Below are 17,971 nucleotides of genomic sequence, written 5' to 3' on the forward strand. Positions count from 1 at the left end.
TTTGAGGACCATCTGTTTGGCCGGGCTCCGTCTCAGACCTCATCATGGCTGTTCTGAATTTGTAATGCGCTGGCTGGGAGGACGATGCAAGGCCTTTACCTCCTTTCACCTGAAATAGCTAACTACGACCCAACCAAATGGCTAATACACTTATACAAGCTGCATCAAACAGATCCAAAGTCATCGCTTACAACTTCGTTGTGGTAATAGGAAGAGGGACATTTTTACATAATGAAAAGGTTCTTTGTTCAACGCGGTCCTATCTGATGCAGTCAGTGGCTTTGTGCCGATCAGCAGTAAGAAGAACAGGCAAAGGGTTATAATACGAAGTAGATACGCAGGAAATATGGTACAACATTGTGATGCTTGATCTAGAAAACAATGGGAGGCTGTCTGCACTCTTTAATAGTTATTTTTCTTCTCGAAATGTCAATCACAGGTGGCTAGGTTTCAAAAACAGGATCAAATAAGAGGAAACACACTTAATCTAGCACATGTTGTTCCAGTACATGTTGTTCCACTATATATTGTTCCAGTTCCAGTACATGTTGTTCCAGTACATGTTGTTCCACTATATGTTGTTCCAGTTCCAGTACATGTTGTTCCGGTTCCAGTACATGTTGTTCCAGTACATGTTGTTCCAGTACATGTTGTTCTATGAGATGTTGTTCTATGAGATGTTATTCTAGGAGATGTTGTTCTAGTACATGTTATTCTAGGAGATGTTGTTCTAGTACATGTTGTTCTAGTACATGTTATTCTAGGAGATGTTGTTCTAGGAGATGTTGTTCTAGTACATGTTATTCTAGGAGATGTTGTTCTAGTACATGTTGTTCTAGTACATGTTATTCTAGGAGATGTTGTTCTAGGAGATGTTGTTCTAGTACATGTTATTCTAGGAGATGTTATTCTAGGAGATGTTATTCTAGTACATGTTGTTCTAGTACATGTTGTTCTAGTACATGTTGTTCTAGTACATGTTGTTCTAGTACATGTTATTCTAGGAGATGTTATTCTAGGAGATGTTGTTCTCGTACATGTTGTTCTAGTACATGTTGTTCTAGTACATGTTATTCTAGTACATGTTGTTCTAGTACATGTTATTCTAGGAGATGTTATTCTAGGAGATGTTGTTCTCGTACATGTTGTTCCAGTTCCAGTACGTTGTTCCAGTAGATGTTGTTCCAGTTCCAGTAGATGTTGTTCCAGTAGATGTTGTTCCAGTACACGTTGTTCCAGTACATGTTATTCGAGGACATGTTGTTCTAGGAGATGTTGTTCTAGAAGATGTTGTTCTAGGAGATGTTGTTCTAGGAGATGTTGTTCTAGTACATGTTGTTCTAGGAGATGTTGTTCTAGGAGATGTTGTTCTAGGAGATGTTGTTCTAGGAGATGTTGTTCTAGAAGATGTTGTTCTAGGAGATGTTGTTCTAGGAGATGTTGTTCTAGGATATGTTGTTCTAGTACATGTTGTTCTAGGAGATGTTGTTCTAGAAGATGTTGTTCTAGGAGATGTTGTTCGAGGACATGTTGTTCGAGGACATGTTGTTCTAGGAGATGTTGTTCTAGGAGATGTTGTTCTAGGAGATGTTGTTCTAGGAGATGTTGTTCTAGTACATGTTATTCTAGGAGATGTTGTTCTAGGAGATGTTGTTCTAGAAGATGTTGTTCTAGGAGATGTTGTTCTAGGAGATGTTGTTCTAGTACATGTTGTTCTAGTACATGTTGTTCTAGTACACGCTGTTCCAGTACATGTTGTTCTAGAAGATGTTGTTCTAGGAGATGTTGTTCTAGGAGATGTTGTTCTAGGAGATGTTGTTCTAGTACATGTTGTTCTAGTACACGCTGTTCCAGTACATGTTGTTCTAGGAGATGTTGTTCTAGAAGATGTTGTTCTAGGAGATGTTGTTCTAGGAGATGTTGTTCTAGGAGATGTTGTTCTAGGAGATGTTGTTCTAGGAGATGTTGTTCTAGTACATGTTGTTCTAGGAGATGTTGTTCTAGAAGATGTTGTTCTAGGAGATGTTGTTCTAGAAGATGTTGTTCTAGGAGATGTTGTTCTAGGAGATGTTGTTCTAGTACATGTTGTTCTAGTACATGTTGTTCTAGTACACGCTGTTCCAGTACATGTTGTTCTAGGAGATGTTGTTCTAGAAGATGTTGTTCTAGGAGATGTTGTTCTAGGAGATGTTGTTCTAGTACATGTTGTTCTAGTACATGTTGTTCTAGGAGATGTTGTTCTAGAAGATGTTGTTCTAGGAGATGTTGTTCTAGAAGATGTTGTTCTAGTACATGTTGTTCTAGGAGATGTTGTTCTAGTACATGTTATTCTAGGAGATGTTATTCTAGGAGATGATGTTCTAGGAGATGTTGTTCCAGTACATGTTGTTCTATTACATGTTGTTCTAGGAGATGTTGTTCTAGTACATGTTATTCTAGGAGATGTTATTCTAGGAGATGATGTTCTAGGAGATGTTGTTCCAGTACATGTTGTTCTATTACATGTTATTCTAGGAGATGTTATTCTAGGAGATGTTATTCTAGTACATGTTGTTCTTGTACAAGTTGTTCTAGGAGAGCTTGTTCTCGTACATGTTGTTCTAGGAGATGTTGTTCTAGTACATGTTGTTCTAGTACATGTTGTTCCAGTACGTTGTTCTAGTACATGTTGTTCCAGTACATGTTATTCTAGTATATGTTATTCTAGTACATGTTGTTCTAGTACATGTTGTTCTAGGAGAGCTTGTTCTAGTACATGTTGTTCCAGTACATGTTATTCTAGTACATGTTGTTCTAGTACATGTTGTTCTAGTACATGTTATTCTAGGAGATGTTATTCTAGGAGATGATGTTCTAGGAGATGTTGTTCCAGTACATGTTGTTCTATTACATGTTATTCTAGGAGATGTTATTCTAGGAGATGTTATTCTAGTACATGTTGTTCTTGTACAAGTTGTTCTAGGAGAGCTTGTTCTCGTACATGTTGTTCTAGGAGATGTTGTTCTAGTACATGTTGTTCTAGTACATGTTGTTCCAGTACGTTGTTCTAGTACATGTTGTTCCAGTACATGTTATTCTAGTACATGTTGTTCTAGTACATGTTGTTCTAGTACATGTTGTTCTAGTACATGTTGTTCCAGTACGTTGTTCTAGTACATGTTGTTCCAGTACATGTTATTCTAGTACATGTTGTTCCAGTACATGTTGTTCTAGTACATGTTGTTCCAGTACGTTGTTCTAGTACATGTTGTTCCAGTACATGTTATTCTAGTATATGTTATTCTAGTACATGTTGTTCTAGTACATGTTGTTCCAGTACATGTTATTCTAGTACATGTTATTCTAGTACATGTTGTTCTAGTACATGTTGTTCTAGTACATGTTATTCTAGTACATGTTGTTCTAGTACATGTTGTTCTAGTACATGTTGTTCCAGTACATGTTATTCTAGTACATGTTATTCTAGTATATGTTATTCTAGTACATGTTGTTCTAGTACATGTTGTTCCAGTACATGTTATTCTAGTACATGTTGTTCTAGTACATGTTGTTCTAGTACATGTTGTTCTAGTATATGTTATTCTAGTACATGTTGTTCTAGTACATGTTGTTCTAGTACATGTTGTTCCAGTACGTTGTTCTAGTACATGTTGTTCCAGTACATGTTATTCTAGTATATGTTATTCTAGTACATGTTGTTCTAGTACATGTTGTTCTAGTACGTTGTTCCAGTACATGTTATTCTAGTACATGTTATTCTAGTATATGTTATTCTAGTACATGTTGTTCTAGTACATGTTGTTCCAGTACATGTTATTCTAGTATATGTTGTTCTAGTACATGTTGTTCTAGTACATGTTGTTCTAGTACATGTTATTCTAGTACATGTTGTTCTAGTACATGTTGTTCCAGTACATGTTATTCTAGTACATGTTATTCTAGTACATGTTGTTCTAGTACATGTTGTTCCAGTACATGTTATTCTAGTACATGTTGTTCTAGTACATGTTGTTCTAGTACATGTTGTTCTAGTACATGTTGTTCCAGTACATGTTATTCTAGTACATGTTGTTCTAGTACATGTTGTTCTAGTACATGTTGTTCCAGTATATGTTGTTCTAGTACATGTTATTCTAGTACATGTTATTCTAGTACATGTTGTTCTAGTACATGTTGTTCTAGTACATGTTGTTCTAGTACATGTTATTCTAGTACATGTTGTTCTAGTACATGTTGTTCTAGTACATGTTGTTCTAGTACATGTTGTTCTAGTACATGTTGTTCCAGTACATGTTGTTCTAGTACATGTTGTTCTAGTACATGTTGTTCTAGTACATGTTGTTCTAGTACATGTTGTTCCAGTACATGTTGTTCTAGTACATGTTGTTCTAGTACATGTTGTTCTAGTACATGTTGTTCTAGTACATGTTGTTCTAGTACATGTTGTTCTAGTATATGTTATTCTAGTACATGTTGTTCTAGTACATGTTGTTCTAGTACATGTTGTTCCAGTACATGTTATTCTAGTACATGTTGTTCTAGTACATGTTGTTCTAGTACATGTTGTTCCAGTACATGTTATTCTAGTACATGTTGTTCTAGTACATGTTGTTCTAGTACATGTTGTTCTAGTACATGTTGTTCCAGTACATGTTATTCTAGTACATGTTATTCTAGTACATGTTGTTCTAGTACATGTTGTTCTAGTACATGTTATTCTAGTACATGTTATTCTAGTACATGTTGTTCTAGGAGAGCTTGTTCTCGTACATGTTGTTGTAGATAATATAGATGTGCCTTCATCATCTGACTCTGACCTTCTTTCACTTCGATGAGGGGATTGGAGACCTCCCAGGTTTCGCTGTCAAGCCACCAGATTTGATGCCTTGCTTTTTGGCAGCCTAATGGGGACTACTGGGAGCTTGTTCAATTCTCTGACAGTTCTGAGTTAAAATGGCTTACTAAAATGTGTTGCTCTTCTAGGTCGTTCCAGGACGGCCTAGAGGAGCATATTATTGCCATGACTACGGCTTATTTCATCCATTATTACTGATGTGTCAGAATGAAGGAAAAGCGATTGAGTCGCCTGTTGTGGGATGAAGGTCCTCAATAGGAATGTACCTTACTTGACAGAAGAAGACAGCAATCCCTTGTGACTGGATCTGTAGATCATTGCCTTAGCTTTCACTGTATTCTATGCAGTTCATACTCTCTTACTCTGACTTGGCACCATTTAAACTTTCATTATATTTAATTACATCAGTGATACAGGAACAAACACAAGGCCTTTGGAACATTGTGTAACACTCATTGTAAGATGATAATATTACACCTGTCATGGCTTGATTGTGCTTAAATGAACAGTGCCCTGCTTGTCAATTTATGAAACCTACAGTATACATGATGACCTGACCACGGTTAGGAAAACCTCCTGGCCCTAAATATGGTTAGGAAAGAATCCTGGTCCTACATGAGCTATGATTTAACTGTCCTGTCATTTTAGCCTCCAGCTAATCAGGGAGTGACTCAAGCTCCATCTTAGTCAGAACGATGCCTATCAAGCCTGGCCACTCTCCTCCTCTCGCTACTTTCCAACGGCCATACATTCACCCTCCCTCCAATCTGCCCTGTCAGATTACATCAACAGATGCAACAGATGCCCACAAAGCGTGCCCAACAACAGTACCAGTAAGCCTCGCTGAAAGTCTGTCAACTGAGGAAAGAGACGAAGAAAGAGGGGGATAAGAGAGAGAGGGAGCGAAAGGGAGAGAAAAGGTGAATGGAGAGAGAGAGAGAAAGTAGGAAGGGGAGAGAGCGAGAGAGAGAAGGGGAGAGAGACAGAGACAGAGATCGAGTTGAGGTTAGCATCTGGTGGACTGGTAAATCTGGCCAAAGAAATAAGATGTCATTTTGCAGAGCAGGAACATGTGGCATAGCCGAGAATTAGCTTTCGAATAATATTGTCCTGACTCATTCCTCCCACCATTCAATTTACTCGTCAATTTACTCATGTCTCATTATATTACATTATTGCTATGTTCGGAGATGTGAGGGAAAGTCTTCATAAGGACTTCCAGAGTGACATGTTGTTGTAATTTTATTGATGAAAAGACAACCAATTGAATAGGCGGATGACCGCTATTAGTTGACACAGCTGATTGTGTTATGTAATAAAACCTATGGGAGACATACAGTCAACGCTTCGGGTGTGAAGTTCCCCCTACGTACTGATCTAGGAGCAGCTTCCCCACCCCAATCCTAAAATGTTAAAACTGACACATGATCAGCGTCTAGGTGTAACCTCAGCATACTCCTACAGACAACAGTCTTCAAGGCCAAGCAGGGAGCGCCACTGTTGCAGAGTCCATAAGACATTCATCCTCTGACAGTGAGAAATAATGATACATTTCGACGACACTCACTTGAACAGACAAATCTCCACCCTGCACAGCCAGAAGAGAACTTGCCACTCCTCGAGCCTGGTTCCTTTCTAGGTTTCTTCCTAGGTTCCTGCCTTCTAGGGAGTATTTCCTAGCCACTGTGCTTCTGCATCTGCATTGCTTTCTCTTTCGGGTTTTAGGCTGGGTTTCTGTATAGCACTTTGTGACAACTGCTGATGTGAAAAGGACGTTATAAAATAAATGTTATTAATTGATTGAATATTCGGCATTCTGAGTGAAATGTAAGTGTTACGAGCAAAAGCAGTGGTCTAAATGTGCACTCAAACATACTAACAAATCAAAATATATTTTATATTTGAGATTCTTCAAAGTAGCCACCCTTTGCCTTGATGACAGCTTTGCACTCTTGGCATTCTCTCAACCAGCTTCATGAGGTAGTCACCTGGAATGCATTTCAATTAACAGGTGTACCTTGTTAAAAGTTAAATAGTGGAATTTATTTCCTTCTTAATGCGTTTGAGCCAATCAGTTGTGTTGTGACAAAGTAGTGTCACGCCCTGACCATAGAGAGCCTTTTTATTCTCTATTTTGGTTAGGTCGGGGTGTGACTAGGGTGGGTAATCTAGGCTGTTTTATTTCTATGTTGGCCTGGTATGGTTCCCAATCAGAGGCAGCTGTTTAGCGTTGTCTCTGATTGGGGATCATATTTAGGCAGCCATTTCCCCACTGGTTTTTGTGGGATCTTGTTTATGTGTAGATGCCTGTGAGCACTCCATAGCTTCATGTATCGTTTGCTTTTTTTATTGTTTTGTGCGGTTCACGAATAAAAAGATGTGGAACCCATGTCACGCTGCGCCTTGGTCCGAATGTTATTTCGACGATCGTGACAGGTAGGGGTGGTATACAGAAGATAGCCCTATTTGGTAAAAGACCAAGTCCATATTATGGCAAGAACAGCTCAAATAAGCAAAGAGAAGCGACAGTCCATTATTACTTTAAGACATGAAGGCCAGTCAATCTGGAAAATTTCAAGAACTTGTGCAGTTGCAAAAACTATCAAGCACTATAATGAAACTGGCTCTCATGAGGACCGCCACAGGAAAGGAAGACCCAGAGTTACCTCTGCTGCAGAGGATAAGTTCAATAGAGTTACCAGCCTCAGAAATTGCAGCCCAAATAAATGCTTCACATAGTTCAAGTAACAGACACATCTCAACATCAACTGTTCAGAGAAGACTGCGTAAATCAGGCCTTCATGGTCAAATTGCTGCAAAGAAACCACTACTAAAGGACACCAATAAGAAGAAGAGATGTGCAAGGGCCAAGAAACACGAGCAATGGACATTAGACTGGTGGAAATCTGTCTTTTGGTCTGATGAGTCCAAATGTGAGATTTTTGGTTCCAACCGCAGTGTATTTGTGAGACACAGAGTAGGTGAGCTGATGATCTCCGCATGTGTGGTTTCCACCATGAAACATGGAAGAGGAGGTGTGATGGTGTTGGGGTGCTTTGCTGGAGATACTGTCAGTGATTTATTTAGAATTTAAGGCACACTTAACCAGCATGGCTACCACAGCATTCTGCAGTGATACGCCATCCCATCTGGTTTGCACTTAGTCCCTCTATTATTTGTTTTTCAACCTCCAGGCTGTGTAAGGGCTATTTGACCAATAAGGAGAGTGATGGAGTGCTGCATCTCATGGCCTGGCCTCCACAATCACCCGAACTCAACCCAATTGAGATGGTTTGGGATGAGTTGGACCACAGAGTGAAGGAAATGTATCCAACAAGTGCTCAGCATATGTGGGAACTCCTTCAAGACAGTTGGAAAAGCTGGTTGAGAGAATGACAAAAGTGTGCAACGCTGTCATCAAGGTAAAGGGTGGCTACTTTAAAGAATCTCAAATATAAAATATATTTTGATTTGTTTAACACTTTTTTGGTTACTACATGATTCCATGTGTTATTTCATAGTTTTGATGTTTTCACTAGTATTCTATAATGCAGAAAATAGTCAAAATAAAGCAAAACCCTTGAATGAGTATGTGTGTCCAAACTTTTGACTGGTACTGTATGTACCAATCCCAGATTGCCCCTTTAACCAATATTCATTGCCCATTTACTACAGTTAATACTGCAGCATCAATATATTCAATAGCATCCCAGACCAAACTATCAAGTTTCAAAACATATTGAAGAAGAAGGTTCGACGGGAGGGACCTTGAACCTTCTTTTCCATATGGCTGAGAAGGAGGTTAGGAGATAGGATGGGAGGAATCGTGGATAGACAAATTGAGATAGAGCCCAGAAGTTTTTTCCCTGATCATGTGACCTGGCCAGGAAACACTCCTGTGTTATGAATGGATTATCTATGATTGGACTAGCTTTGATTGGATTACCAGTAATTGTTCACCAATCAGTATTTCATGGAGAGAAGTTGGCTCTACATATGAAATCAAAACCTTTATTCAAATGACATCATGAGAATAGACTTCCATTCCAATTGATTGGTTTCTGTACAGACTCAACTGAATGTCTGACAGTAAGCTACTGTAGCCTACATTGTTTCCAAGAAACATTTTCTGCAGTCAAAGCAATATTCCTCCTCCTTGCCAAGGTTTTAATAGGGCAAGGAAAGTGGGACGCACTGAAGTGTGAAGAGAGAAAAGCCTCACTTGAGGCTCACTTGTTTCCTTCATGCGAGTCATTTGGCTCTTTGATTGAACAAAACATAATAACAACTGCATATTCCCCCATAAATGGTATCCTGTGTGAGGACGATATTTTAGAAATGGAATAGGGTGAAAGAAAACGACACATTCACATGAGACAAAATGAATCATCGCTTGACAAGTAGAGTTGTTGTATACTCACCATTCTTGTCAGCACGGCGGAAAATCTGAAATAAAAAGGGAAACATTTTAGGTAGAGCTTTTAACAAAGCGTCACAATAGGCTTTCTCTAAAAGCTATTTCAAATCAGGGTAATTCATCAAAAAGACAGTTCCCAGGAGCTGTGGTCATCTTTTATGCCCATAGAGCATTTCATAGGCAGACTATTCCAATCCTTTTTGAATGAGGTACTATAACAAGGAAACAAGCATACAGAGAAATGTGTACATCCACTTGTCTAGGCATTTAGTCATACTCATAGGATTACCCTGTGAACAAATCAAAACTAACTCAATCCATTACATTTGGCAAGCAATTGCTCATCCTTAAATTGCTCATCCTCAAAATCTGATTTCTCCATCCCTTGGGATAAGTGAAGACTAATGGCCTTAGACATCAGGGGCTGTGTCCACAAAGCGCCTCAGAGTAGACAATTGATCATAAGTGCTGAGAGTAGAGACATTCTACTCCTATGGGTAGAAATAAAAGCTATGCATGACGCCATTTTAGGCATAATAGTCACACCTTGTCGACAGAGCTCTCGTGAGCTGTCCTAACCAGTTAAGAGTTAACAGCAAGTGACTTGATAATTTTTTAAAAGTCAATGGTTCCTGCGCCACTGTTGCAGGAGAGGTTTCCTGAAATGCAGGACATTTAAAATGTGTAGTGTATTTGAGGTTTAAAAAGGCTTCTGAAGTTTGTAATTTCCACTCTGACATTTCCGACTTGTGTCAAATGTGTCAACCCCTACAAAAATGTCCATGAACTATAATCCACATAATAATTCACATTTCCAGTTGCTTCAGGATTAAAATCCTGCTGTAGCAAACTGGCTCAAATTAAGATCCGACATCTGTACATGCAACGGTTTCTCTTGCGCTTTTGACAATGATTTCACATGAGGCCTGATTTCACATGGTATGCCCAAATAGCCATGCTTATAACCACTGGGCTACTAAATAATCACATATTTTTCTTTCAATTACTTAATTAACCTATATCATGCTACTTCAAGTTATTTCTTTGGAGCCAAATATGACTTTGTAAAAAAAAAAGCCTAAATTGGGTATGCCTATAAAAATGTGTCAATTGAAGGCTTTTAGAGGTTCATGTTAACTTTAATTGTTTTCGATGTAAATGATAGACCTTTCAAACATTTAATGCAACAGTATCAGCAAGTGACTTGATGCTTGCTGTGCCAAAGCGATTTAGAGTTCTTAAACGGGAGTGTGTTGATATAATGGTAATATTATCAAAGAATATCCACTTTTTACAACCATCAGAATTGGTTAAAAAAAAAATATATATATTCATGCCAACATATTAGGCACAATAATAAAAATTTGGCAAAGTGATCATGTCAGGTGAAAATTAGGCAATAATTAATAGTAGGCAAAGTGATCATATCAGGTGAAAATTTGATCAAACATTTTACCATTGTGTTACACTCGTTGCTGGAATGAGTGGACCAAGGTGCAGCGTGGTAGGCGTACATCTTACTTTATTAAATGAACACCGAAAAAACAACAAATACAAACGAGTATGATCCCCAATCAGAGACAACGATAGACAGCTGCCTCTGATTGGGAACCATACCCGGCCAACAAAGAAATAGAAAACATAGATTGCCCACCCTAGTCACACCCTGACCTAACCAAATATAGAATTAAAAGGATCTCTAAGGTCAGGGCGTGACAGTACCCCCCCTCCCCCCCCCAAAGGTGCGGACTCTGGCCGCAAACCTGAACCTATAGTGGAGGGTCCGGGTGGGCATCTACCCTCGGTGGCAGCTCCGGTGCGGGACGCAGACCCCGCTCCGCCAACTTTGGTGGCGCCTCTGGTGCGGGAATCTTCGCCGGAAGCTCCGGACCGTGAATCGTCGCCGGGGACTCCGGACCGTAGATCGACGCAGAAGGCTCCGGACTGGGAACCGTCGCTGGAGGCTCCGGACTGGGAACCGTCGCTGGATGCTCCGGACTGGGAACCGTCGCTGGAGGCTCCGGACTGGGAACCGTCGCTGGAGGCTCCGGACTGGGAACCGTCGCTGGAGGCTCTGGACTGCCGACCGTCGCTGGAGGCTCCGGGCCATGGATCGTCGCTGGAGGCTCCGGGCCATGGATCGTCGCTGGAGGCTCCGGGCCATGGATCGTCGCTGGAGGCTCCGGGCCATGGATCGTCGCTGGAGGCTCCGGGCCATGGATCTTCACTGGAGGCTCCGGGCCATGGATCATCACTGGAGGCTTCGGGCCATGGATCATCACTGGAGGCTTCGTGTGTGGAGCAGGCACAGGACGTACCAGGCTGGAGATACGCACTGGAGGCCGGGTGCATGGAGCTGGCACAGGATATACTGGACCGTGGAGGCGCACTGGAGGTCTGGAGCGTAGAGCTGGCACAACGCGTCCTGGACAAAGGACCACCTTCGCATGGCAAGTGCGAGGAGCTGGCACAGGACTCACTGGGCTTTGAAGGCGCACTGGAGACACAGTACGTATGGCCGGCGCAGGATATACTGGTCCGTGGAGGCGCACTGGAGGTCTGGAGCGTAGAGCTGGCACAACGCGTCCTGGACAAAGGACCACCTTCGCACGGCAAGTGCGGGGAGCTGGCACAGGATGCACTGGGCTGGAAGGCACACCGGAGAAACAGCGCGTAGAGCCGGCGCAGGATATCCTGGACCGAGGAGGCGCACTGGAGACCAGGCGCACTGAGCCGGCACCACCCGTCCTGGACAGATGCCCACTTTCGCACGGCAAGTGCGGGGAGCTGGCACAGCACGCACCGGGCTGTGGATGCGCACTGGAGACACAGTGCGTATCACCGCAAAACATGGTGCCTGCCCGGTCACACGCTCCCCGCGGTGAGTACGGGGAGTTGGCTCTGGTTCAAACCCTGGCTCCGCCAACCACCCCGTGTGCTCCCCTCCCCCCAAAAATTGGGGGCTGCCTCTCGGGCTTCCGTCGTGGTCGCGAACCCCGGTGTCGTCGTTGTTCCTCCCTCGCTGCCTCCGTCTGCTCCCATGGAAGGCGATCTTTTCCGACCAGGATCTCCTCCCACGTCCAGGATCCCTTACCATCCAAGATATCCTCCCATGTCCAGGATGTCTGCTCCCCCTGGCCACGCTGCTTGGTCCGTTTGTGGTGGGATCTTCTGTTACGCTCGTTGCTGGAATGAGTGGACCAAGGTGCAGCGTGGTAGGCGTACATATTACTTTATTAAATGAACACCGAAAAAACAACAAATACAAACGAAACGTAAAGTTAGGTAGGGCTAAACAGCACAGTACCAAAACAAGATCCCACAAACTACAGGTGGAAAAAGCTGCCTAAGTATGATCCCCAATCAGAGTCAACGATAGATTGGGAACCATACCTGGCCAACAAAGAAATAGAAAACATAGTTTGCCCACCCTAGTCACCCTGACCTAACCAAATAGAGAATTTAAAGGATCTCTAAGGTCAGGGCGTGACACATTGCAACATTTGATGTACAGTCACATTCCCTGCGTTTGTCTGAAGTGTGCAGTAGAGTTCAAAGCTGGCAAAGCCTCCTCGCTATTGGTTATTCCCCATAATTTGCAACAATGTCAATGAGAGTCATAAATATATTTTCTTTGCGTTACCTCAAATTGTCCCGATTACCAGCTCAGATAAACTTTTATGAATTGATGTTACATCTGGCTGAGAGTTTGAGTTTTAGCAGTGTCTTAACATCATCCTAAAACCTACTCTGAGCTGGGAGTTTTCGTAGTATTAAAACAGGTTTTAATAGGACCTTTTCTGAGATGCTTTGTGGACTATCACCTTTCAGAAGTCAACAAGCTCAGGATTTTCAACTATGCCACCTGCTGTCAATGTCTATTTGTAACGTATATAGCCCCAGACCAGTTGATCGTGTCAAATAGTATGAACAATAATCAAACACTAATTTGTTCTACTTTGGACGGATGTCTGATCATAATGGCGCTAGAGGGGATGGCTGCCGTTTTACGAGCTCAAAACCAATTGTGCTATTTTGTGTGTTTTTTCGCATTGTAACTTATTTTGTACATAATGTTGCTGCTACCGTCTTATGACCAAAAATAGGTTATGGATGTCAGAACAGCGATGACTCACCTCGAACTGGACAAAGACTTTTTCTTTAATGAATCTGATGCGAAGGATATACTGTTTCTCCTATGCCAGACCCAAATCGCCAACATTCGCATGATGAAAAGACAAAGATACAGGGGGCGGAGATCCGGGTGCTTTGTGAGAACTCGTTAGCGAGTGTGTAACCCGCATCTACCATCCGTTCTATTAGCCAACATGCAATCACTGAAAAATAAACTGGATGAGATCCGTTCGAGACTATCCTACCAACGGGACATTAAAAACTGTAATATCTTATGTTTCACAGTGTCGTGGCAGTTGGCAGGGTTTTCCGTGCATCGGCAGGACAGAACAGCTACGTGCGGTAAGATGAGGGGTGGTGGTGTTTGTCAATAACAGCTGGTGCGCGATCTCTAATATTAAAGAAGTCTCAAGGTAATGCTCGCCTGAGGTAGAGTACCTCATGATAAGCTGTAGACCACACTATCTACCAAGAGGGTTTTCATCTATATTTTTCATAGCCGTCTATTTACGACCACAAACCGATGCTGGCACTAAGACTGCACTCAATGAGCTGTATAAGGCCATAAGCAAACAAGAAAATGCTCATTCAGAAGCGGCACTGTAATGCAGGCAAACTTAAATCAGTTTTACCTAATTTACACCAGCATCTCACATGTGCAACCAGAGGAAAACACTTTAGACCACCTTTACTCCACACACAGAGACGCATACAAAGCTCTCCCTCACACTCCCTTGGGCAAATCTGACCATAATTCTAGTTACAAGCAAAAACAAAAAACAGGAAGTACCAGTGACTCGCTCAATACGGAAGTGGTCAGATGACGTGGGTGCTAAACTACAGGACTGTTTTGCTAGCACAGCCTGGAATATGTTCTTGGATTCATCCAATGGCCTAGAGGAGTATACCACCTCAGTCAACGGCTTCATCAATAATTACATCAACGATGTCGTTCCCTCAGTGACCATACGTACATATCCAATCCAGAAGCCATGGATTACAGGAAACATTCTCACCGAGCTAAAGGCTAGAGCTGCCCCCCCCCCCCCCCCCCCCCTTTGTTTTTACACTGTTACTACTCGCTGTTAATTATCTTATCACTTTACCCCTACCTACATGTACAAATTACCTCGACTAACCTGTACCCCCACACATTGACTCGGTACCAGTACTCCCTGTATATTGCCTCGTTATTGTGTTACTTTTTAATTTAATTTTTTACTTTTAGTTTATTTAGAAAATATTTTCTTAACTCTATTTTCTTAAACCTGCATTGTTGGTTAAAACTTCTTAAGGATCAGACGCCTTTTTTTCAATTTTCACCTAAAATGCATATTCTTGATACCATTTGAAAGGAAACACTTCGAAGTTTGTGGAAATGTGAAATTAAATGTAGGAAAACATAACACATTAGATCTGGTAAAAGATAATACAAAGAAAAAAATATGTTTTTTTGTATTTTTTTGTTCCATCATCTTTGAAATGCAAGAGAAAGGCCATTATCTGACTTAGGACTCTAGGTGTAATTTATATTATGGCCACTAGATGGCAGCAGTGTATGTTAAAAATGTTATACTGATCCAATGAACATTTCTGTTCAAAATGTTGTATCAAGTCTGCCCAAATATGACTAATTGGTCTATATATACATTTTCAAGTACATAACTGTGCACTCTCCTCAAACAATAGCATGGTATGTTTTCACTGTAGTAGCTACTGTAAATTGGACAGTGCAGTTAGATTAACAAGAATTTAAGCTTTCTGCCCACAGAAGATTTGTCTATGTCCTGGGAAAATGTTCTTGTTACTTACAACTATAAACTATCAAAATAAAGAAGTCGCACACTCCATATATAAACTCCCAGCAATTTAATGGGTATTTACCAACGTTTCGGCATCACTGTTCCTTCCTTAGTTACAACATCATGCTAATCACATTAGCGCACATTTGCTCAACGATCCCGAGGGTGGGACACCGATCTGTGGAGATCTTTATTATTAAGGGCTTGTAAGTAAGCATTTCCTGGTAAGGTCTACACCTGTTGTATTCGGCGCATCTGACAAATGAAATTTGGTTTGATCAGATTTGACTGGCCGATAAGTCGTGCTCTTGTGTTTACTATGATCGAAATACATTCCCATGATCCTTTTTGCTTGTCTGAATGAAAGATGACACAAGGAATTGGGATCTGAAGACATATTTTTTACACTTCAATGAAAACTTGATAGTGAAAGGAACACGTGTATATTGCCGTCAGCTGAAATGCGCTTTCCTGTCTACTACCTCAGGATTGAAAGAAAATGTATGAAAGAAGCCTATTAAATATAACTGGCCCCACACATTCTCCTATCTGTCTAAACATGATCTACTTGGCATTTGCTCCTAGACAGCTCTGAGATTGTCTAAGTTGCACGGCCCCGTATTTTACTCCAGTATTCTGAGAGGATAATGCATCATTTACAATGTGCAGATAAAGGTCATCCTTGCTTCCCGGAGCGTCTCTGTTTCAGATGGCACGTCAGCAGGTGTTAACCAGTAAGAACCATGTGTCCTTTTGACACGGTTTTCTATAAGGAGAAGGATTGGGAGAAGGAGACTGGCCTCAGGTTAGGAGAAGGAGACTGGCCTCAGCTTAGGCGGAGGAGACTGGCATCAGGTCAGACCTCAGGTTGTAAGAGTCTATATAGTTGCCCAAGTGACTTGAGGATGATCTCCTTCACCGTAAGTGACTGAGGATAATCACCTTCACTGTCTCATATTGTTTTTCAGTGGAAGGAAACACACACCCACACCTCCCATATTCTATACACAGTCAATGAAGAAGACATCAACCTTCAGATGAGAAATCTTTTGAAGCGTCATCCTTCTCCATCTACTTCTGCTTAATTTAAGCAGTTGAGATCTGAGGGCGTATCCTACTGTGTTCAGATTGGAGGTTAGACCGTGATTATGTCTGGCCTGCAGCGTTGTGTTCAGATTGGAGTTTAGACCGTGATTATGTCTGGCCTGCAGCGTTGTGTTCAGATTGGAGTTTAGACCGTGATTATGTCTGGCCTGCAGCGTTGTGTTCAGATTGGAGGTTAGACCGTGATTATGTCTGGCCTGCAGCGTTGTGTTCAGATTGGAGGTTAGACCGTGATTATGGTCGGCCTGCAACGTTGTGTTCAGATTGGAGGTTAGACCGTGATTATGTCTGGCCTGCAGCGTTGTGTTCAGATTGGAGTTTAGACCGTGATTATGTCTGGCCTGCAGCGTTGTGTTCAGATTGGAGGTTAGACCGTGATTATGTCTGGCCTGCAGCGTTGTGTTCAGATTGGAGTTTAGACCGTGATTATGTCTGGCCTGCAGCGTTGTGTTCAGATTGGAGGTTAGACCGTGATTATGTCTGGCCTGCAGCGTTGTGTTCAGATTGGAGTTTAGACCGTGATTATGTCTGGCCTGCAGCGTTGTGTTCAGATTGGAGGTTAGACCGTGATTATGTCTGGCCTGCAGCGTTGTGTTCAGATTGGAGGTTAGACCGTGATTATGTCTGGCCTGCAGCGTTGTGTTCAGATTGGAGGTTAGACCGTGATTATGGTCGGCCTGCAGCGTTGTGTTCAGATTGGAGTTTAGACCGTGATTATGGTCGGCCTGCAGCGTTGTGTTCAGATTGGAGGTTAGACCGTGATTATGTCTGGCCTGCAGCGTTGTGTTCAGATTGGAGGTTAGACCGTGATTATGTCTGGCCTGCAGCGTTGTGTTCAGATTGGAGGTTAGACCGTGATTATGTCTGGCCTGCAGCGTTGTGTTCAGATTGGAGTTTAGACCGTGATTATGGTCGGCCTGCAGCGTTGTGTTCAGATTGGAGGTTAGACCGTGATTATGGTCGGCCTGCAGCGTTGTGTTCAGATTGGAGTTTAGACCGTGATTATGTCTGGCCTGCAGCGTTGTGTTCAGATTGGAGGTTAGACCGTGATTATGTCTGGCCTGCAGCGTTGTGTTCAGATTGGAGGTTAGACCGTGATTATGTCTGGCCTGCAGCGTTGTGTTCAGATTGGAGGTTAGACCGTGATTATGTCTGGCCTGCAGCGTTGTGTTCAGATTGGAGGTTAGACCGTGATTATGTCTGGCCTGCAGCGTTGTGTTCAGATTGGAGTTTAGACCGTGATTATGGTCGGCCTGCAGCGTTGTGTTCAGATTGGAGGTTAGACCGTGATTATGTCTGGCCTGCAGCGTTGTGTTCAGATTGGAGTTTAGACCGTGATTATGGTCGGCCTGCAGCGTTGTGTTCAGATTGGAGGTTAGACCGTGATTATGGTCGGCCTGCAGCGTTGTGTTCAGATTGGAGTTTAGACCGTGATTATGTCTGGCCTGCAGCGTTGTGTTCAGATTGGAGGTTAGACCGTGATTATGTCTGGCCTGCAGCGTTGTGTTCAGATTGGAGTTTAGACCGTGATTATGTCTGGCCTGCAGAGTTGTGTTCAGATTGGAGTTTAGACCGTGATTATGTCTGGCCTGCAGCGTTGTGTTCAGATTGGAGGTTAGACCGTGATTATGTCTGGCCTGCAGCGTTGTGTTCAGATTG

General features: G+C 42.1%; 1 protein-coding gene across 1 annotated transcript; it reads left to right on the forward strand.

The window, feature by feature from the left end:
- The first annotated feature begins 3,619 nt into the window (after window positions 1-3,619).
- LOC120064852 (keratin-associated protein 9-2-like) lies at window positions 3,620-5,003 on the forward strand. The gene is made up of 6 exons (XM_039015445.1): window positions 3,620-3,630; window positions 4,303-4,412; window positions 4,498-4,511; window positions 4,558-4,571; window positions 4,618-4,706; window positions 4,984-5,003. The coding sequence occupies exons 1-6, from the start codon at window positions 3,620-3,622 to the stop codon at window positions 5,001-5,003; spliced, it is 258 nt and encodes an 85-aa protein (XP_038871373.1).
- Window positions 5,004-17,971: the final 12,968 nt, after the last annotated feature.

The sequence above is a fragment of the Salvelinus namaycush genome, chromosome 20 (assembly GCF_016432855.1).
Source record: "Salvelinus namaycush isolate Seneca chromosome 20, SaNama_1.0, whole genome shotgun sequence".
NCBI lineage: Eukaryota > Metazoa > Chordata > Actinopteri > Salmoniformes > Salmonidae > Salvelinus > Salvelinus namaycush.